The sequence below is a fragment of the Lycorma delicatula genome, chromosome 12 (assembly GCF_047948215.1).
Source record: "Lycorma delicatula isolate Av1 chromosome 12, ASM4794821v1, whole genome shotgun sequence".
Classification (NCBI taxonomy): Eukaryota; Metazoa; Arthropoda; class Insecta; order Hemiptera; family Fulgoridae; genus Lycorma; species Lycorma delicatula.
In genome coordinates this window covers 60,930,508-60,954,777 of record NC_134466.1, presented here as the reverse complement: position 1 = coordinate 60,954,777, position 24,270 = coordinate 60,930,508, and the positions used below count along the sequence as shown (strand labels likewise).

General features: G+C 29.1%; 1 protein-coding gene across 1 annotated transcript; it reads left to right on the top strand.

Moving 5' to 3' along the window:
- LOC142333467 (gustatory receptor for sugar taste 64f-like) lies at positions 1-24,013 on the top strand. Its single transcript, XM_075380661.1, has 9 exons — positions 1-258; positions 3,570-3,744; positions 5,944-6,062; positions 11,897-12,085; positions 13,485-13,765; positions 17,097-17,251; positions 19,361-19,523; positions 21,308-21,397; positions 23,812-24,013. Exons 1-9 carry the CDS (start codon positions 6-8, stop codon positions 23,911-23,913), a joined length of 1,527 nt encoding a protein of 508 aa, XP_075236776.1. The 5' UTR covers positions 1-5; the 3' UTR covers positions 23,914-24,013.
- The last annotated feature ends 257 nt before the right edge of the window (positions 24,014-24,270 follow it).

Sequence of the window (24,270 nt, the reverse complement as noted above, 5' to 3'; positions counted from 1 at the left end):
AAAAAATGGTAAATAATATTCGAGAAATGATAAATAATCGAGATAATATATTTTTCAATAATAGACAAAATATAAATATGAATGGAGGTTATATTCCTGATCAAAATCGTCGGAGAAATCAACAAACGAATAATAATAATACTGGTAATTATAGTGGTAATAATAATAATTCTCATAATGGTGATTCTGTGCCAGCATTATTACCAGAAACAAAATTTAACTTAAAAACTGATGATGGTGCAGCTATATCTATATATGGTAAGACTTTTTAAAATCTTTCTTTTTTTTTGTGTGTGTGTGTGTGTGTGTGTACGCGTGCGTGTGAGCTAGTGTGTATCAAATTGTCTAAAAGGTACTGATCCTTTGGAGGCGAAACTTGAGATTACATTTATTGTTATTGAAAAATAACACACGACGGGGTATCTTATTCTTTAAAATTTTGGGGGTTGGTGTTCCCACGGCCTTAGCATATACAGCTTTTCTTCTCAATGAGCTGGAGAACACTTTACACAAAACACATACATTACACATCAAGAACATTACAACATACGACGTGCGACAATAAAGTAATGAGACTGATTTTTCTTTGCAAGATGTGGCAACCCTGCACCTTGCTTAGGCACACCATCTTTGACCTAGGTCTATAAGCTACTTCTAGTCCAAGCGGCACATTGATGCAACTGCTCAGTCGTCAGTTGTGCTGTAATAAGACATTCCTTCTACATTATCTCCGATATAACTTTCACCGCCCTCAGCGATTACTTCAGTATCTATCTAATCAGAATTGAAAGCCAGTAATAATTAAACCAGTAATACACCAGACATTACTTCTACATTATTTTAGATTTCACCTAATATTCACTGTCCTCAATGATTATTTCAGTAGTTGTGTATGAAGAACACGGAAGCCGATAAAATTAGACATATCACAAGAGACATTCCTTTTTTTATCTCAGATTATAAGTTCTATTCACTGCCCTCATTAATTACTTCAGTAACTATTTAATAAGAATAGAAAATACGATAAAAATTAAACCAATTATAACAGACATTCCCTCTTCATTATCTTAGCTTACACCTTGCATTAACGGCCGTCAATGATTATATCGGTAACTATATAATTAGTATAAGAAAAAAGAGTTAAAAGTAAACTAATGATAACAAACATTCCCTGTTCGTTTTATCACTTTATCCCTTACATTCATCGCTTTGAAAATAACTTCAATAACTATCTAATCAGAAGAGGAAATTCAATAAAAAATAACCACTGAAACAGACATTCCCTTCTCATTATATAAATTGAAACCTTTTCATTCACCACCCACAAAGACTACATCAGTAACTATCAGAAAAAATGAAGAGGGAATGCCTTTATTCAATGTTTTTATTTTTATATACTTTCTTATTCTGATTAAAGGCATTCCCTCTTAATTTTTTCTGTTTACGACTTACATTTATCGATTTCAAATTTATTTTAGTAAGTATTTAATCAGAATAGTAAAGCCAAAAAAATTAAACCAATACAAAAAGACATTCCTTCTACATTATCTCTGAGATTACACCTAGCTTTCACCGCCCTCAAAGATTACTTGTGTAACTATCTAATCAGAAGAGAAGGTCGATAACATTTAAACCAATGACAGCAGACATTATATCTACATTATCTCTGAGTAACACATAATTTCAATGCCTCAACTATAACAACAGTCACTTTTTAATCAGAGAAGATGGCCGGTATAACATAAGCTAATGAAAACAGATATTCCTTCTAAATTATCCCCGAGATACCACCTAACTTTCACCACCTCCAACGATTATTTCAGTAACTATCTATCAGAATAGAAGGCAATAATATTTAAGCCAATGACAACAGACATTCCTTCCACATAATCTTTGAGATTACACCTAAATTTCACCGTCCTCAATGTTACTTTCAGTAACTATCTAATCAGAATAGAAGGCCGATAAAAGTTAAGTCAATGTTTTCTGACATTCCTTCTACATTATCTCTGAGATTACACCTAACTTTCACTGCCCTCAAAGATTACTTCAATAACTATTTAGCCAGTATATGAATGCTAATAAAAGTTAAATCAGTGACAAGAAACATTCATTTTATACTAAACATTCAACGCCCTCAACGATTACTTCAGTAACTATAATCAGAACGGAAAGCCAGCATAATTAAAAAAAAAAAACATTCCTACTTCATTATTTCAGATTACAGTTAACATTCTCCGCCAAAATCAAATGAGTTTTGAGTTCAACTGATTACTTGAAGTGGTTCACGTCATTTGGATTTGAAGAATATTCCATGTCTTTGATGATTCACCAGAAGAAAAAAATTCAAGGTGTCAAATCACATGATGGCCATTTGTCTATTCCTTGTACAAGTCCTTCATCTAACTATTCCTACCATTCTGGAATAGGTCAAGATAGTAAGAGTATTGTGTGTAATTACTTTACTTTGATTTCATTGTTATGGATTAGTTCAGGAATAACATCTCTCTTTTTCCATTTAATCTCCGGAACCATCGTAAGGTATTACTTCAGATGTTTAATGAGGTTGATATATATGAATTTGAATGAAGTGTAGTCTTGTAGAGTATAAGGTTGACCACTCCTGAGAGGTGTGGTTAATTGAAACCCAACCTCGAAAGAACATCTGTATCCACGATCTTGTATTCAAATCCAGATAAAAGTAACTGCCTTTATTAGAATTTGAACCTTAGAATTCTTGACATCAGCTGATTTGCAGTGACGAGTTAACCACTACGCCAGCCTGTTGAGCTAGGAATAACATCTCAAGATGACTAAAAATCACTTGTTTAGTCATCTCTTTAACCTTTTTTTTCAAAGAACTCAAGTATATTGGGTTCTTTTTCCATAATTATATGAGAATTCTCATATTTTTATAGGAAAATGTAACCAATAAACAAACATAATTATGACAGTTTACTTGACCATTTAATTTGATTTGTGATTTATCAGACCATATTAATGAGCTAAAGAAATAAACACCTGCTTCATATTACAATAAATTCTTCACAAATTTCTAAATCTTTTCAAAATAATTTTTTAAAGTATATGAAATAAACTCAGCTGATAACAATTAAACTTTATTTAATTTACAATTTTTTGTAAACTTGATATTTTTTACCATTTTTATTTGAAGACTGTTGATTTCTTTAAATACAATAAGTTCCAGGGCTATTAGATTGTGGAACAACTCTGCCTAAAGTATTTTCAAATTTTATGTTCAACTGGCACGAATGTTGACAAACCAGTAGAGGAAAATTAAGAAATCTCATATGAAATTCTTTATGGAAATCAATAGAGTCTGATTTATTTTTCCCTAAAACAATTTGTTCTTGTTTTGTGTTATTATTCTCAATACAGATACAAAAATTGAATTACTATTATATCAACTGATTGTTACCGACTACAAAGTCAAAATTTCTTGCCGATTACAGAATTTAATTCAGCAGGGCAGGGAAAACTGACTTCTAGCCTACCATGGTATTTTAATTATTTAATCTTGTTAAATATAATAATCTGTAAAATTCCAGGAGATTATTTAGAAATGCAAGATTTGATGATACCAAAATTGTTTACAAATGATTACGATGAAGGTCGTGTGCCAGATTCATTACATGTAACACTAAGACCATTATTAATACTGGCACAGTGTTTTGCTTTATTACCAGTACATGGTGTAAGAGCTCCAAATTCAAAATCAGTAAGGTAAATATTTTTTTTTTTTTTTACTTGCTTAATAGAGTTATTCATTTAATATTTTGCAAACATAAGTATTACATTATAATAAATATAATAATTTATTATAATGTATTTTATGGATTGAACACAATTTTGTCCATTTAATTAGCAATAATTATATCAAAATCTGTCTGTCCCTTCTTTTCATTTGCTGACTAGCATTTCTAAAACTACATTCTTAATGCACGTAAACAGTCCTGTTCATATAATTATAACATGAATTACCTCTCATAATGGGGTGGCCTATAAGTAGTAGACCACAGTTTGAATCGCCGTAACTTCTAGTGAAAGTGCATTTTCTGATTGATTTAATCATTTTAACTTTTAATATATAGCCAGTTATACCGACACGGTAGCAATAAAGGTGTTATATTCCAGTGTTCCAAAAGGGTTATTTTTATTACTGATTGCTGCCTACAGTTTGCTGAAGAGTGGCTCACCAAGTTGGAATACGACACACAGTTGGAATAGAGTCTGGTGTGGACTGATGAAGCCAAATTTCACTTGTCCATTAGTGTAAACAGACATAATTGTGTTTACTGGTGTACACTGAATCCAAATGTGCTAGTCAAGTACGATGATAAAAGTCTCAGCATCATGGTCTGGGGAAGTGTAACGTACCAAGGAGTCATTGGCCCCTACCTTCTTTGAAAATAGCATCAGCGGTGAGAATTACCTGGAGCTCCAACACTGTTTACCCTTTGCTTCAACAGAGAGACCTTTTTGATCAGTTGTGGAGGTAGCAGAATGGAGTTCTTCCTCATTATGCCTCAACAGTATGGAATCGATTGGACCAGGCATTCCCTAGACACTGGATTGGACATTGCGAGATAATTGAATGGTCGGTCTGTTCTCCTGACCTCAGCCCACAAGAATTTGTTTCTGTAAGGCTATTTAAAGCACAAAATTTATTCTCACAACATCAACACCCTAGAGGACCTGAAGGATGTGATTACTGAGGAATTTACTGCTGTTCCTCATGAAGTATGTGAAAAATTGTGCGAAAATGTGTCTTTCTGATTACAAGCCTGTATTACCGTGCAAGTTGATCACACAATGGAAAACCGATATTAAAGTGTTTGTGTTACAAAATAAGCCATCTGTTTTCCTTTCATACGTTATGGCATGTTAAAGTACAGTCTAATAGTTACAGGCCACTCTGTATATAATCAGTTGTATTACCACCCATCAGTTTCCCAAATGAGTCATCTGCAGTCAATTGGCGCATTTCATCAAATGATGAACTCTTATCTGGTTAATTTATATGACAATGATATAATAAATACTAAGTTAATATGTGTGCAATAATAAAATGAAATAAAAAAAAATTGCAAGAAAAACTTATTTTATTAAATTAAAAACGAGATAAATGAAATTAAAAATAAAAGCTTGAAATAGCTTGAGTGTAGCTGGGCTTAACCATAACATCGATGAACAAACAATTTTGTTTTGTTTGCTCAGTTTCATATAATGTAATATATGAAATTCTATTACATAGTAATTAAATATATATGTTTAAAAACTGAAATATGTAATAATTACATTAAAGTAAAATATAAAAACAGCGATCTCTTTTTTAATCGTGCAAAATAATTATACTGAAAAGTTGTCTTACATTTTTTAAACAAACTCAGTCATTATTCTGTTATCTTTTATTCTTTGATATCCAGATGTTAATATCATAGGTTATAGAAGACACTTCATTTTATTTATAAGAAATTTGTTGAAAGATTAGAAGTGGGGTATAAAAAGTAAATTTTGATGAGACTGATTATCAGACCAACAATTCTGTTAAATTATTTATAGATAGGAGAAAGATTAAAAATAAAAAATTAGAACATTTCTGTGATTCTTTTCTTGGAATTGTGATTAATTTTAGCTAAGAATTTTAGGGAGAGTTTTAGCCAACATTTATGTCGCAGATCAATTCTACGACCTGAACATTTATAAAAATCATTATGTCAGTAGAATATATATCAATAAATTCCATTACTGTATTGTTTTATTTAAAAGCCTAAACTTATACAGTGTTTATGACACTCTTCTGAGGAATTGTTTATTCATAAGCAGCTAACATTTTTTATATACTAAAAAAAAAATCAATTCGATTTTAAGAAAAAAAAGATAATTTTTATCTTAAATTTATTTAATGTAAAATTGTTTCAGGTTCTATTGGTTAAGTGGACGTGTGTTTTACACATTTGCTTCTTTTGTTGGTTCAGCAACAATTGTGGCACTTTCAATTCTGCGAACAGTCAATACTGGAATCTCTTTTCTAAGTACAGGTAAAATAAAATTGTATATGTATGCCTAATAGATTGTTTAATCTGATTTAAAACCTGTTGTCATTATCTTCATCTTCTGATATTTTGCTGGTGGTAGGTCCATTACACCACTGCTCTCCATTCACTCCTTTCCTAATCCTTCTCCTTCATCCCCTTCTAGTTTCCAAACTTCTCTCCTTTTCTTTGCTTCAATTCTCCTTCTCCAGATGCTTCAGATGAAGTTGTCAACATACCACTTCTCCTGACCACGTGACCTAACCGGTTTCCTTTTTTTTTTGTATACTTTCTGCATAAGTGCTCTTTCTTCCATAATTAATACTTCCTCATTCCTCGCTTTATTATCTCACTTCCTTATTCCTAATTTTATATCTGAAAAACCTCAATCCAGTCCCTCCTCCTCTTCATTGTCATCCATGTATGCTTCATGCTTCACTTCCATGCAACAAGATAGTTTATACAGGTTTGATTAACCTTTTCCTTATCTCTAAATCCAAACTTTTACTACATAGTGATTTCTTTTTCTTACTGAAAGCTTCCATTGTCATTGCTAAGCTTTCTTTTATTTCCATTGTACTCTTTAGTCCTCTATCACCTATGGGGAAACATTGTTGACAAATAATTTTTTTTTACTTTTTCTATTCTTTCTTCATTTGTCCTTTTCGCTAAATCTTCTTGGTTGCTTACTTCCATTACTTTGGTTTTTTCTATATTTATTTCATATCTCCAGCGGTGTATTATAGAAGATATTATCTGTATTCAGTATGTGATTAATCTAATTACTTGTTAAGCAATATTACAAAATATGACTACTCTTTTTAAAATATATATTTTTTTTAATTTAATGACATTTCAAAACAAATTATTATTAATTGCATAATAAGCTCCAAAAAGATCTTTTACAAGCATTACTTTAACACAATTATCCTCAACATTTTTAGCACCACGACCCCCAAAATGTAAAAAAAATATATAATAAGTATTTTACGACCCCCTGACCACAATCCAATGAAACCTAGTTAAACTATTTAGCTACATTGATAGCGATGGGTATGAATATGCATGTATGAAGTGTACAAACATGAGCAATTTAACCAACTTGATGTGTATGTGTTCCTTGTAATTTGGTCTGCTTGCATTATATTCGCTGAAAGGGCGTCATGTTCAAACATAAAAAAAATTCAATTGGCAGAGTATTAATGATTTCTCAAAGAGATGAGTATTGAATCGAAATAGTTAAAATATTGTAGCAGCTGTTAAATTACCAGTTGATATTCACGACCAGCTCATCGAAATGGCTGCCAATAAGATTTAGATACGTTTTAGCTTGCTCATCAAAGTGATTATGGAAATTTAGTCACAGAAGCATTGAAAATATCAATCCCTTTTGCCACATCTTACCTCTGTGAAAAGGGTTTTTCATCTAAAACTAAATATAGTAGTGCTAAAAACTAAATATAGTAATCGTCTTTTATCACTTGAAAACAATTTGCTTTTCTTACTTTCTAACATAGATCGATGTATAGAGAAACTTTTTAAATGAAAAACAAACACAACCATCTCATTATTTTCTTTGTATTTCTACTTATAAATGTTAAGTAAAATGTTTATAATGAGTAATTTTTTCTTCATAAAATGATTACATTATTGTTTACGTGTAAAGTTATATATGCTAAATTTAATATTGAGAAATGCTACTTTTGTTAAAATATTTTAAATACTGTAAGTATATTTAAAACTTTCTTAGTAATTCATGGAATTTAAATTAGTAATGATTTTTTTCAGATTATATAATGAATTATTTTTTGTTTTCTTTCAATTCTAAAATAATTTGTAAATAGCCTACATAAAAATTTCTGATGTTTTCATTCACTTTGTCAAATATTTTTAATGAAGAAATTTAAAAAAAATTACAGTATGATTAGTTGAAATATCCTGTGTTCCTCAGCAAATATTGGTTTTCTAGTAACCAGAACAGTATCTTTAATCAAAATTCCAACAAAAGGAATGTTTCTTTAATCTTTTTTCTCAAGAATTGTTTCTTTAATTCTTGATCCCCTGAAATTTTTAACTAAATTACATCTCTAACAAGTAAGTATCTTAAAAATATTTCTGCAATATTAGTGTAGGAACTTCTATCTGAAATTTGAAAAAGAATATTTTATGAAGGTTATTAAAATGTTTGCTTAAATTAATTTTCATTAATTTAAATTTTTTACTAAAGTGCATTCTCAGACGGTAAATCATACAAAAATACATTTGCTAAAAAAATAGTAGAACTCCCATTTCCCATTCAGAATGAAAGACAAACTCAGAGGAAAGAAGTCTGAAATTTTGTTTTCATCATTTGAAATTATTTGTTAAAGTACATTTTTTAAACCACATTTCTGAGAAAGTAAATGCCAAAAGTCTTTATTTTTATCAAAACAGGCCCACTTAATCATATGTAAATATTTCAAGCGAAGTAATATTAGACATTGCTAAGATTTCAGTCATGTAGATTCCTGTTGTTTAAGACCAATTGACAGACATTCATGACTAATCCATTACAAAAATAGGCACAATCAAGACAGATAATAACATTTTAAGGGAATAAATTCAAATAAGGGGCTTTTAGTTAATTTTACATATAATTAGTTTTATATCATTAGTTATTTTTGTATGACTGATACTGAAAATAAAATGAAAATAAAAAATAAAATCTTAGCTACATAAATATAAACCTTTAATTCATTTTATAGAAAATCCTCGCTACACTTGCCCACAAAAAGAGATTAAAAATCAGAAACATATTTTATTAAATCTCTAATATATTTAAAAAAGATAAATCAGCTTTAATAAATTAAAAGGTAGACAAGCAAACCCCACTGTATTATCTTAAACCGCTGAGAGAAATATCATCTGGAAGCCTAATTTTACTAGCATTTTTCTTTTTGCTGTTATTAAATGTGTTATGATGTTACTTTATGGGAAAGCATCCAGAAATACAAAATTTTACATAACTGAGCAGTAATGACTAAAAACATATGAGGGATCAACAGATCCCTTACAGTGATGGAGTTGACAAAGCACACTTGATATTTAAAAAATAAGAAATAAAATTCAGTACACCATTTTTTAAGCCCATGAGCATCATAATATTATGTATTTACATTAGTAAGCAGCATTATCATTATAAATTTGCATCTGCTGATCAGTTCATCAATATATAACTGAATTTGTTCTTAATATATTTAAAATACTTTCTTATATCCCAGTCTACAATTTCACTAAAAGAATACAGTAGGACATTAAATATAAAATACAGTATAGCGCATCACTCATTTAGTTTTATTTTTGTATTTATTTAGGTTTTTGCAACATGTGTTTTGATAAAGCATATTAGTAATTAAATTACTAAAACTTATAGTACCATAAATGTTTGTTTATAACCCTACTTTGTAACTGCATCAAATGAACAATAACTCGTAAAACACAACGGAAAATATACATTTTGACAGGTTATAAATCTTATAAATTAAAATTATATTGTCCTTTAACCAACAAAATAAAAAATTATGAAAGCATTATTGTGTATAATAAGTTATTCCTAGTGAACAAGTAAAATTTTATTACTCTGATTTAGTGGGTTGTAAAATTTACTAAAATCTTGCTTTTCTAATGCTAAGGCCATTTTCAGATTCATTGGAGTTTTTTATGCAGTTTGATGTGCTGGTGCAACATGAATACTGGACACACCCAGTCCATTTCTCTTATTGCCTGATGTGAGGGATTGTATCACCCTTTACAGCAGCAGAGGCACTTTTACATGAGGGGTATGATAATAACCCCTCGTAGCAAAAATTTCACAAACATAACTTTAGGTTGTGTTAAAAATCAAAATCCATCTAGAGAAACCATGCAACTATTTGTAAAGACCATTTTAATCACCTACTCAAAATATCACTGTATAAAATATTATTCATTAAAATACATCAGCAACTAAAGCCTTCACATTCACCCAATATTGAGGTTTTTTTGTCTTCAGTCATTTGACTGGTTTGATGCAGGTCTCCAAAATTCCCTATCTAGTGCTAGTCATTTCATTTCGGTATACCCCTACATTCTACATCCCTAACAATTTGTTTTACATATTTCAAATGTTGCCTGCCTACACAATTTTTTCTTTCTACCTGTCCCTCCAATATTAAAGTGATTATTCCAGGATGCCTTAATATGTGGCTTATAAGTCTGTCTCTTCTTTTAGTTATATTTTTCCAAATGCTTCTTTCTTCATCTATTTGCCGCAACACCTCTTCATTTGTCACTTTATCCACCTATCTGATTTTTAACATTCTCCTATAGCACCGCATTTCAAAACCTTCTAATCTTTTCTTCTCTGTTACTCTGATCGTCCAAGTTTCACTTCCATATAAAGCAACGCTCCAAACATATACTTTCAACAATCTTTTCCTGACATATAAGTTAATTTTAGATGTAAACAAATTATATTTCTGACTGAAGACTCGTTTCGCCTGTGCTATTCTGCATTTTATATCGCTCCTGCTTCGTCCATCTTTAGTAATTCTACTTCCCAAATAACAAAATTGCTCTACCTCTATAATCTTTTCTCCTCCTATTATCACATCGGTGGTCCAGCTTACTACATTTCATTACTTTCGTTTTATTCTTGTTTATTTTCATACGGTAGTTATTGCGTAGGGTTTCATCCATGCCATTCATTGTTTTTTCTAAATCCCTCTTACTCTCAGCTAAAATTACTATATCATCAGCAAATCGTATCATCTTTATCTTTTCACCTTGTACTGTTACTCCGAATCTAAATTGTTCTTTAACATCATTAACTGCTAGTTCCATGTAAAGATTAGAAAGTAACGGGGATAGGGAACATCCTTGTTGAACTCCCTTTCTTATTACAGCTTCTTTCTTATGTTCTTCAATTTATATTACTGTTGCTGTTTGGTTCCTGTAAATGTTAGCAATTGTTCTTCTACCTTTGTATTTGAACCTCAATTTTTTTAAAATGCTGAACATTTTATTCCAGTCTACGTTATCGAATGCCTTTTCTAGGTCTATAAATGCCAAGTATGTTGGTTTTTTTTTTTTTTAATCTTCCTTCTACTATTAATCTGAGGCCTAATATTGCTTCCCTTGTCCCTATACTTTTCCTGAAACCTAATTGGTCTTCTCCTAACACTTCTTCCACTCTACTCTCAATTCTTCTATATAGAATTCTAGTTAAGATTTTTGATGCACGACTAGTTAAACTAATTGTTCTGTATTCTTCACATTTATCTGCTCCTGCTTTTTAAAAATGTTATTAGGATAACACTTTTTTTGAAGTCTGACAGAACTTCCCCTTTTTCATAAATATTACACACCAGTTTGTATAATCTATCAATATTGAAGTTATCTGTTTAAATTTATAACTGAAATATAGCTCAAAGGTAATTAAATAAAGTAATAATAAATTATCATGAAATACATTCTGACATATCTTATATATAAAGATGTTTTTACAAGCAAAATTTCTGATGAAAAATAATACAACATAAAGCTACCTTTTTATGCGTTGTCTTTTTAATTAAAAAAATCATTATGATTAAAACAAATTAAAAGAAATGCCTATTTCATTTTTTGAATCAATTGATATAAAATAATAAGTAAAGGAAATAATAACATTAATTTTGTTATTATTTTTCTTGATGTCCAGTTTGTCTGAAATCAGCATTTTCCAAACATTAATAATATAAGAGGATCTGCGTATTTTTAAAACAGAGCTTTATTTATTTCAATTATTTTGTGTACAAGTATATTTCTGTATTTCTCTTTTACAGTTGATTTTGTGTTTTTTGGAAGTTCAACTATTGTAACAATACTATTTCTTAAATTAGCTCTTGAATGGCCAAATCTATTACAAGAATGGGAAAGATCTGAAAAATATCTAATTAGTAGTTACGGATCACTTTATTATTTACCCAAGAAAATAAAATTAATGACTACTGTTGTAATGTCGCTAGCTTTAAGTAAGTTTATATCATGTTGATATTTTGTGTAGTATTATTGTTTTATATATATATTATAATTAAAAATAATTTTTTTTTGGTTCTATAACCTACGAGGCAAAAGTAATTTGTCTGTTTCATTCACTCATATTTATGAGTGAATTTACTTATGCATCTTCCTGAAAATATTGCATCGTCATATATCTGAACGTTATAAAAAATTCAACATTATTTTGATTTATTATGCATAACTTATTAAGTAGTGGCATGTTTAGTTTATGAAAATAATCGTACCTTATTCAACAACCTGTCGAATTACATTCTACATCATTTCATCCAAAAATAAAGTTTTGACATCCAGATCTCAGATTTTGATGAAACTTTGTATATTTAATTATTGTTTAGATATTTAATTACCAGAAAGGAATTTTTTCTCTTAAACTCTTTATGATTTTCATTTTACAGCTGTTTTTTTCCAACATAAAAGATTTATTTTGTCAAAGAGATTTTTTAGTATATCAATAAAATTTCTGTCTTCTGATTGGAGAAATTCCTTTGTTATGTCTCTTTAAAAACAATATTTTTATTTTTGTTCCAACATTTAAGCACTGTATTGGTGGCAATGGTATCATCTATAATTGGCAAGTTTGCTTTAGGCTCATATAGAATCTGTTTAAAAATCACAAAAAAAAAATTTTAATATATTCTGATCATCAAATTAAACATAAAATTCTAAATTTTAATATTACATGTATTTAATATTAGTATGACTAAATTATTTAGGTGGCATTAGGGTAAATTTTTGGTTATCATTAACTTTTTATCATTAAATAATCTTTTTCTCACTTTCACATAAAATGTGGTCAGAGATCAGTTGAAAATATTAAATTGTACAATAATTATTCCAAATTATTACTCAAACATGCTAAAATGAACTTGCTTGTAGATAACAAGCCATCTACAGAACGTAGATTTTTTTTATTCTTTTTCGAAGACATGAAAGAATCTTTTTTAACCAAATTATCATGTTACATGAAAAGTATTTTTTTTAATAAAATTATCATGCGAGTGCTCAAGAGAAATTAAAATGTACCATACCCCACAGAAATAAGCACTGATGGGAAATGTAGTCAGATTAGAACACACAAACTGATAGAATGAAGCCTTGCAACTGAGGGTGCAAATGCAATGTGCCACTAGGATCATATGTGATGTTCCTCATTATTAGGATTAAACAATATCATTAATTGAATAAATAATATATCAGTAATTGAATATTTAATATTCAGGATAAATTGCAAACACAGAAGTTCCCATCAGACTGGTATACAGACCAGATTTATTAAACATGTAGCTGTTAAGCAATTACATTTAAAACTATTTTCACCAGTTATTTTTGTGTGATTGACTTATTTTTTAGTTGAACATACATCTGCAACAATAAAAAACATTGCAAATGCATTACCTTGTGTCGATTACCAATACAATGAAAATTTAGTGGAAACTTACTATCAATCAAGTTTTAAACAGGTATTCTCAGTGACTAATTTTGCATTCTGGAAATCTATACCAGTGTCATTTATCAATTTAATTGCTACATGTGGCTGGAATTTTATGGATTTATTTATTATGATAATGTCTGTAGCTATATCATCACGATTTAATCAGATAAATAATCGTTTGGAAGCTGTTAAAGGAAAGGTAAATAACTTTTTTTCTGCTCTTTTATTTGTTATATGTTAGTTGGTTGCCTAACAGTTGTAGAAAATCAGTCATGAAAATGGTCATGTTTAATTTCAAAAAATCACATGCCTGTTACATCAGGATTAAATAGAAAAATGAAACACAAATCTTGGATTGGCCAAATAAATAATGTATAATTGTGTAATTATAATTTTTTTATCTTTTATTTATTTATTTTTATAACTATATTTACTTTACATTAGTTTCCTTATTTTAAGCTCTGTTTCGCATTTATTTATACTTTTATGAATTTAACTTTACTTACCTGATGGTTATTATATAACAATCAAAATCATCATGTAGTTTTAGATTTATATCGTTTTATATTTGGTAAAAGATTTTTAAGAGGGTATTTACCCATAAAAATATTGTCGCATGTTTCACGGCTCGATCAGGATATTGAGAGGTTGAAAATTAAAAATGTTTATATAATTACAGTTTATTGGTTTAAAATATTCATAATTACAACCAGAGAAATTAATAATAATAATAAGTGACAATAATAAAACAATGAACACAAATATTAGAATAGTTATTATAATCACAATAATAACCATGACAATAGTAGCGAACAATAACAATATTACATGTCAATAACAACAAATCAAACATAAAAATAAATAATAAAAACAGTAAGTATAACATAAAAAGAGGGCGTAATTAACAAAGATAACAATCAAAATATTACACATCAAATAGTTATGTGTCATTAGTAAATAATAAATTCAGATTACATGCAAGACAGAGTACAAAATAAATAATCGTTCAGAATTTATTACAGGTTGACAAATAAAAAACTAGACCCATTAACAAAAGAAACCACTAGTCTTAACCCTTTTTAACCACTAGTCTTGTATTAACAAACAATCGTATAGTGTTCACTTGCAAATATCTTTGCTATCTATACTAACAGTTTATGAATGAGGTTTATTTCATTTTTTTTTTCACTTACAGTTTTACTGTAACTCACAGATAGTATTTCTTGGTTAATTCCAGTAACCAAGAAATACTATCTGTGAGTTACAGTAAAACTATATTACCTGGTGTCATCTTGTACTGAACTGGATTCAAGACTCTCCTCACTGGACTGATGTCTCGCACTCTCGTCTCATAGATTCACACCTGTGACTCTCCTTGCTGGACCAACATAGTAACGTCTCACTGGACTAGTCTGCAGAATTCCGCCGAACCCACACAACTCGCAGCCTATCCTTACAGAACTGCCCCTGCATGACTGACATCCTAACGCCTCGCAGACTAGTTCTAATAGAACTCTTTTTTAGCTGGTCTTACTGGGCCTGTCAGACCAGACCCAAGTCGAGGCGTGAGAACAGTTTCCAAACCTGGTCTCTTCTCACCATACAACAGGTGTTATTTTGTGTTAGCAGGCAGCCTAACAAAAGACGATTTTAAAACGGACCTATTCTTTACTAAAAGGGTTCTCCTTTTTGTCCCTTTCTGGATTCCTGCAATTATTACTTTCATAATAATTGGTAGGAATCTGTTACTCAGGCCCACTATACTGGTCTTGTTACAATATTATTTTTATGATTTTGTATTATTAGTACTTTAATTTGTGTAAATCAACTTAATTATTTACTGTTTTTATCAATTTCACAATAAATAATTTTTTGAGGCTTGTAAGTATACTTATTTTTTCTTTTACTTATGAATAAATATATTTTACTTATGAGTAAAGATAATTTTGTAATAATTTGCTTTCTTCTCATAAGAAAAAACTTATTTTGTTATGGGAGTAGTTTCCACATTTTGTATGTCTAAGTGTTGCTAATTGAAGTAAATGTTTTATAAAATAAAGAATAATATAACTTTTGCCTTGCTCCTTTTTTCTGAGTTATCAGTGGTGGAAAACATAGAATGGAGGAACCTGTGATGCAAGTAATAAACAAGAACAGAAGGAGATAAGAAAGCTTATTGAGTTTCTGTCAGAATAAACAAAGCGATTGCTTAATAAAGAAAAGAAAAAAAAAATAACATTCCATTTTCTACGTATCTTTCAGTGAATGACATCAGAATAATAAAAAAAGTACAGTTATATAATCTATAAAAGTTTATTCTAACTTTACATTAACACACATTACTTTTTCAAACATTCATTCACACAACATAATTTTCATTTATTTATAATGATGTTATAGATTTATATTTTGTTAAACTTACCATCAAAAATAAAATTAAAAGAATTGAGGAAAACATTTATGCTATAAACAATGTCAATTGCCTTCAAATTTTCAGGATGCATTAATATTATGGCATGTTAGGTTAAGCCCCAGACTGGGGCCCTAGCTGCCTTGAAAGTTAAAATATTAAAAATATTCATTAATTCTTCCCCCTCAAAGAGGGTGGTTGTAAATTAAAGATATTCATTAAAGAAAAAAATAGATTAATCCTTTTACTGCATTATTATATTTCTGCCTCCATGGCAAAGAAATAAGTTATGAATTCTTCTTCATCAAAGGTGTATGTACTTTAGTTACCATAGCTACTATTATGTCTTTTATAATTTAGTTTCTTTTTCAGGTTTCTATAAAGCCTGAATAGTTTAATTGTTATTTATCAGTATTATTCTCACAATCATGAGGATAACAAACAGTATGGAGAACTACGGGGGGGTGGAGCCCTCTGGGTAGACAAGAATGGCAAGCGAAGCGAGCTCTATGGCCCTAGGGTAGGCCTTATGGCACCCCTGAGCTGGCTTCAGGGTTCACCTGGGCTAACCTGGGTGCTGATGGTCCAGGTTCTGGCTAAACAAGCTGGCTAGTATACTTATAACTTAACAAAAGTTTTCAATCTCTACATATATACAAACTAAACTGTTAAATTCATAATTTTACAGCCAGCTGTGGTGCAGTAGTTGAGTATACTTGCTTCTTGATCAGCCAGCTGGTTTTGAGTTAATTTTCCAGTGATAGTGTGGTGTTAATCTTTTTTTTTCATTCCTTGTTAAAATTCATGTAAATTGTAATCAAAGTAAAATAAACCAATATGTGAACGAACTATGAAAATTACATTGTTAATAAAAATTACCAATGGCAAAACTTATTGCAATTCATTTACGATAGAGTTTCATTTTTTATATTTACATGTCCTTTTTTGGAGTAAGAATATGGTTTGATGCTTACTAAAGTATGAAAATTTAAAAGCGGTCAATGGATAACAATAAACCAATTCAGAGTTAAAATGACTTATCATAATTTGCAAATTCTCTACTATATGTTTATTAATTTTGTTAATTCATTCTATTATATATATATTTTTTTTTTTACAGGTAATACCAAGCTGGTTTTGGAGACAAACTAGAGAATCATACAACAGATTATCTTGTCTTACTAAACTTCTTGACACCAAACTTTCTCCAATTGTCTTACTTTCTTTTGCAAATAATTTATATTTTATATGTCTTCAATTACTTAACAGTCTAAAGTATGTTATTAGAAATTTATTTTTGTCTTTTATATTGCTTCATTGTTGTTATCTTCAAATGAAGATAACAATTCTGCTCTGATGCAGTGTGTTCTTACTATATGTCCATCTTGATCCTCTTTGTTTCCTTTTATATCATCAATCACTTTTACTCTTTTCCATTCTCTATTTTGACACCTTTTATTGATCCTTTTATCACTGTTTTAATGAACCAATGAACCATCTGCCTTTCATCACATGTTCCACCAAGTTTTTCTATCCTTAATTGTTTTGTTTTAAATATCAATTCTCATTACTTCATTTCCTTACTTTTTCAATTTTTGATTTTTTCTCAATATATTATTCTTTCAGTCTTCTCCTTATTAAGAATGCCTGCAGTGTTTCTTCGCCCCTTTATTGTATTGTTTATATTTCATATTTATGCATATGTACACTAAAGAATAACGACTCGTAGGTGCTTCCACAATCTAACTACATCTTAGCTGAATAGAACAGTAAGCTGTAAAGAGCTTACTCTAATAATATCAATTAATCAGACAGTTTTATTCAACTTGTCATCCTCAGTAACACCATTTAGATATTGGAATTCACTGCTTGATTACTTGGCAATCGCTCAGTCTTTTGATCTATTGAAACACAAAGCTTTGAGTAATGATCATTAATATGCACATTCCTCTAAGTTTTGTGTGGGTTTGGGTTGTGCATTGTAAAAGGCTACAGATTCATTTGTGTGGAATTAAATTATATAATGAACTATCTACATTGTGTAAATTGTCTTAAAAATTGTATTGTTAAATGTTATTTAATTATATAGATTATTATTTTGATTTATCATTATATATTATTGTATTGTTGATGTAATAGTATGTATAATTTCAATTTTAGTTATAAAAATTTGATTTAAAGCTTTATTTAACGTATTATATTAAACTTTACTGGATTTTATTTATTTTACTTTTATTATTATTCTTTTTTATTTAAAATATATTTAAAGAAATATTTGAGTTTTTTTCTCTCCAATAGTCTATAAAGTTAGTAGATAAAGAATAATGACATCTTCCACACATTAAATGTTTCTATTTCATTGCTTATTTTAGCCTATTCTGCTTTATATTTCTTTCAAACTTGCACAGTCTGTAAGAAAACAATTGCAGTACTAGGAGACTAGGGTATAAAAACAGAAAACAGGCTCAATCTAATGGGCGAGATTGTAACTAAAGCACATTTAGTTTGGGTAAATGGTTCAAGTTGTATATATATTTTTGCAAATCATTTTTACGCCTACTGTTCCGATTTAAAAAATATAACGACATATGAATATTAAACTTTGGACCACTTATGTCACATTCATAAGTGGTGTAGACATTTTTGTGATGGTCAGACATCAGAAGATTACGAGAGAGGATGGAAGTCTGTACCAGCTGTAGCAATGAAAACATTTAACATATGGATGCATTACTGAACTGCTGATTACTGTTTACCATGTGTAAATTACTGCTGTTGTCAACAAAGATATCCTGAAATGTTTATTGAACTGAATTTGTGGAATAAAATTATGAGAATGCAGTCACATTTTCATAAAACCAATTCTTGGTTTTATGAAAATGCTTCATGACAATGAACCAGCTCACATAATCATATTGGTAAAATAACTTCAGCTAAACAACATGTGAGACAGTGCTGGACTGTCCTTCACACTAGATAGCTATAGCCCTGCAGACTAGTTTTTATTTCCTAAGTGAAGTTGCCCAAGAATGGGAAGCTGATAGATGCCACAGAAGAAAGTGTAACACAAGAATCCAACAGGCAATTCTAAAAGATTACTTCTCTAAGGTTTTTGATGATACACATTGAATAGATGCTATGTAAAATAGAAATAAAATACTAATGAATAATTTTTTTCCCAATTGTTTTATTTTTAGCATCAGTTTGCTAAATATATGTACTGTTTTACAAGATATATATATAGACATTAATTTGCTTATCTCTTATCCACATTTTTATTTTTTTAATATTCATTTTCTTAGATCACATTCCATATTTTACCACAATTGATAATTATATTACATTAAAAAAAGAAAAATTTTATATTTTTTAACTTTTTTACAGACCGATGCAAAATATAATGGAAATGATTTATTTTGTATATTCATTCAGCTATCTGGTAACAAGAACATGTGCTGTATCACTTTTTGCTGCTACCATTTATGACGAAAGCAAGAAACCAGTATCTGTATTATTTTCTGTACCTTCAGAATGTTATTGTATTGAGGTACGTATCTTTCTATATACTGAAATATAGTTTTTACTTTACCAGCTGTATAGTTATACTGTATGGCGGCTTTAAAGTACTATACTGTACAAATTAATTGGGATAAGCTATTTTTTTCTCTTTATTGTTATGCGATTGTCAGTTATGTCTAAAACCACCTTAAACTGGTTTTTATCTGCCTTCAGGTAATGCGACTACCTTAATAAGAAAGCAGCTTGACTGGTTTTAAAGTGGAAGATTCAGTTTAGTCTTTTGTGTTTAAAAACTGCAAAAATTATTGCTCTTTAAGATCAAATTTCTATGATAGTGAGAGGTATCAGTTCTGCAGTAGGTGTAGGAAAACCAAATTTATCAAGAATTCTTATAACATTCAAAGAATCTAGATCATTTGTCTCCAAAAAGAAAATTAGAGGAAAAATGTGGGTGCAAATGGAAAACTATTCCAAGAACTGATAGTAAAATTAATCCAAGGAAAACAAGCTCACACCTTAAAAGGGATTTATTGGCAACTGGTTTTGATGTTAATAGTTCAACTGTATGTCACATAAGCTGCTGAATGCTGGCTGGAAGGCAAGACGACTGCGAAAAAACAATTTTAATTCCTAAAATGAAGAAAAAATGTTTAGCGTAATGTTTAGCGTGGGACAAGGTAATTTTTAGTGATAAAACTCATTTGTGTAGGGTTCCAAAACATATCGTGAGACAAGGTGGCAAGTGAAGCTTTGAGATATGAGCATGTCCAACAAATTGTAAAAAGCTCAAAAAAATCAACAAATTGTAAAATGGCATCAAAATCGGTCAAGACTTTCATGCTGGAAAATCAAATTATGTGCTTGATTGGCCTTGACCAGAATTATTGCTATAAAAATGTGGTTCCACATGATGAAGTCAAGAATAAGTTCACAAATCTAGTGGAGTTATGCCAAAACGCCTTCAAGAGGTCATTTCTCCTAATGAAGGACATCCAGTGCATATAAAGGCATAAAATGAATAAAAACATGTCCCAATTAATTTGCACACTCAAAATGATACCCTCCAACAAAAAAACACTATTCTTATCTTACCTTGTTTTTATTGATTGAATTTAGACCTGATTGGATTGATCTGAATGAAATTTGCCACAATGATTTCTTTAAATGGAATATTGTTGTATTTAATTTTAGCAACAGTTGGACAAACAGACCTTATGGTTCCCATAGTTAAGATATTTAAAACATATTCCTGACAGTGTCAGGAATAGAAAACATTTAAACATTTTTCTTTCTCCCGAATAGAAAACATTTAAACATTTTTCTTTCTCCCCTTTATTCATAGAAAATAAAGGGGAGAAAGAAAAAGATTTTTCCCCCTTTTTTGTCATTTCTGGATTCAGTAGATGATTCCATTACATTGGTAATGTAAAAATAAATTATTTTACAAGAAAAATAGTGAAATTTAATGTCTACAAAGGTTGTAACTAATATTAAAAAATTGAATTAGAAGGCCGAATTTTTATGCTGAATCTTAAAATGAAATCAGCTGTTAACCTTGACTAATTTTAGCACCAGTAATTTGAGTATTTAATAAATTCAGTAATTATTGCAATTATTTATTATATTTAAATAATCAAAACCAGCTGTGATCCAGCTGTGTTATAATGCAAAAAAGAAAAACATCTTGTTTTCAGGTTAGTTTGTGTTCAGGTTTAAATTATCTTAATTTCCCATTATATTTTGTTGAGTTTCATTTTTTATTTTTATTGTAAAATTTTAATTAGTTCATATATATTGTTATCCTATTTTCAGGTACAACGATTTTTAACACAAGTAACTACAGATGATCTAGCACTTACTGGTTACAGATTTTTCTCAGTTACAAGGACACTTATGTTGACGGTAATAATAAAATAAAAATATAATTAAAAATTTTCTGGAAGTGAGTAACTAGATTTCTTTCTTTTCTTTTTCCTGTTTAGCCTCTAGTAATTACAGTTGAGATAATACTTCAGAGGATGAACTAAGATATTTGCACTCATTACACAAGTGCAAATATTACACTGTTGCTGAGGTATGTTTAATTGAAACCCAACCACCAAAGAATATTGGTATCTACATTCAGAGAGTTCCAGTGTTAGTCATAGTAAAGTAAATTATTTTTACATGGATTTTACTATGACTAACACTGGAACTCTCGGCTTCCAAATACAGCTAGATCAGCTGATCTAGCTGTATTTATTACTTTTATAGTATTCCCATTTTTACAATGAAATTTTTAGGGGTGTATTTCTCTCCTCCACCAGTTCCTACTCACAATTATTCCCCTCAGTTTTTATTATTCAATGAAAATTTAATGTACATCAAATGCCTTTGTATTTCCTGAAGCATTTTAATTAAAACTTAAGCTCATCAAGCTCATTACTTTTTAATTAAGCTCATTATTTTTAGAGTATTTGCAGAATGATGCAAATGACTTCTATCATACATCTCAATAAAATGACTTATTAAAAGCAAAAATCTAAACAACTGGTTTAGAGCTAAAAATTTATATTAGAAATAAAAATTTATATTAGCAAACAATTTTAATCAACAAGCTTTTATTTTTCTATATGCAGTTTACATTCAGTTTACATTAATGTTTTCAAAATACAACACATATGCATAGCAATAAAGATACAATTGATAAGAAATTTGATTGTTCTTTGATTTGAAGCACTTCTTATTACATATTTGCATTTGTGGTCCTCTGATAATAAAATTATCTGAATTCTAAATAATAAAAAATAAATTTGATTTAATTCAGATACTTTTCAATGTAACAACACTTTACAATCCTCAAGACTATTGATGCTATTTTTTCGGTATTGTTAAGAATAATAAAGCCTTTTTTCATAAGCCAAAGAATTGTATTGAGTTATGAGAAAATAGTTTTAAAGAATCCATCATAATTTTTAGCAATGATTGAACATTTATAAATATAAACAAGGATTATCCATCATCAGTTGTATTACTTACAATACAATAAATGCAAATCAATTTAATTACTTCTATTCATCACTAACTTCAGGAAAAATAATGTCACAATGATTGTTTCCAGTTTTAATTGTTTTAATTGTTCGTGTGCTGTCTGAGGTTTTTTTATTTCTTCCATGTACACTATGTATTTCTTCACAAGGGAATCTTCCCTTTCTTAGTTTATTGTAAAAATATTATATTATAGCACATTGAATTATGGGAATGTACACGCTTGAACACGCATAGAAACTTAACAATATGAATTGTGGAAGACTACCACAAGCGACAGAGACAGTGCAACATGCCATGAAACCATGCAGTATGATGTGAACAACCATGCAGTATGTGAGTTATAATTTTTTTGCAATTTCTGGTGTTTATTTTTCAATATTTTCTGAGTCATCTAACTTAACTACATTTACTTCTGACTGCATGATTCAATGATTTAATAATGGATACTGTGTAGTTCTGCAGCTTCTTGTTATCAATCCGGTTCTTAATATCACAAAAATTTAAAAAAAGATTAATAACTGGCAAGTAAACAAGTTAACCAAGGTGGAAAAATAGTTGTGTAAAAAAAGTCTTAAAGACAAAAATAAAAAGCTATAGCTATAAGATCAAAGCTTAACTACTGAAGATAACTTTTTTGTCATTCTCTGTACATTTTGTCATCTTTTCAATATACACCTAGAATTATGAAAATACATGAACCAATATCCATTAAGAAAAAAATAATTCCTGAAAAATAGAAAAAGTTTATTATTACATTAGTTTAGCGGTTTATAATTCTAGATGCAGCTAATCTACTTAGTATCTAAAAAAATTTTAAACCTGTAACATTACTTCATCTGCAATTTACCATCTGAGATAATGGGTCTTCATTATAACTAAAATTAACATGATAGGTGTTTTTACAATTACCTTTGATAAAGAGTACATCAATAAAGAGTACAGTCAAGGCCAGGTGTTCAATTATCAGATGTATGTTACATACATACATAACCTGTATGTCATTTCTAATAACGCAAAAATATCAAAGAGGAAATGTTATTAGAAAAGTAATAAGTAATAAATAATAATAATAATAATAATAATTAAATTCAAACATTTTCTGTACTTTATTTATGTGTCAAGAGAGACAAGTTGTACTTCCCAAAGTAAAATAAAAAACTGGTCAGTAAAAAATCATATAGTTCCTGAATATTTTTAATTTTAATTATAATTTTATCATTTAGTTTATAAATTAATTATTACAAGTCTGTTAGGCTGATTCAGTAATACAATTTCATTCATTTCAGGTTGCTGGAACAATTGTTACTTATGAAATCGTTCTTGTTCAGTTTAATGCTGTTAATACTAATGAGGAAGTTATACAAAATATCACTGCTCTTTGTCCTTAGATTTAAAACATCTCTTGCTATATTTTAATTTATAATCTATAAGTGTATGTGTGTATAAGTATATAAAAATTAGTTGTAATCGTTAGCATATAATATTAAAAATTAGTTGTAATCGTTAGCATATAATATACTTGCTAGCATATTATATATATATAATATATAATATATAGCATATATATATATATATATATATTATATATGTATATTATATTATATTAGCATGTAATATACTTGTATTTCAATGTATTGTATTGCTATTGATGTGTTTTGCACTTGAAAATCTATTTGAAAAATGAATTGGTCAGAAAAGTATTTATTCAGAAAAATTTACAGAGTATTATTTTCAACTTGTTGAAA

Coding starts and splice junctions, on each gene's coding strand:
- LOC142333467 (XM_075380661.1), top strand. CDS start 6: ATGGTAAATAATATTCGAGAAATGATAAATAATCGAGATAATATATTT. Junction 17,252..19,360: donor CAATTACTTAACAGTCTAAA/GTATGTTATTAG, acceptor ACTTTTTTACAG/ACCGATGCAAAATATAATGG. Junction 21,398..23,811: donor CAAGGACACTTATGTTGACG/GTAATAATAAAA, acceptor CATTCATTTCAG/GTTGCTGGAACAATTGTTAC.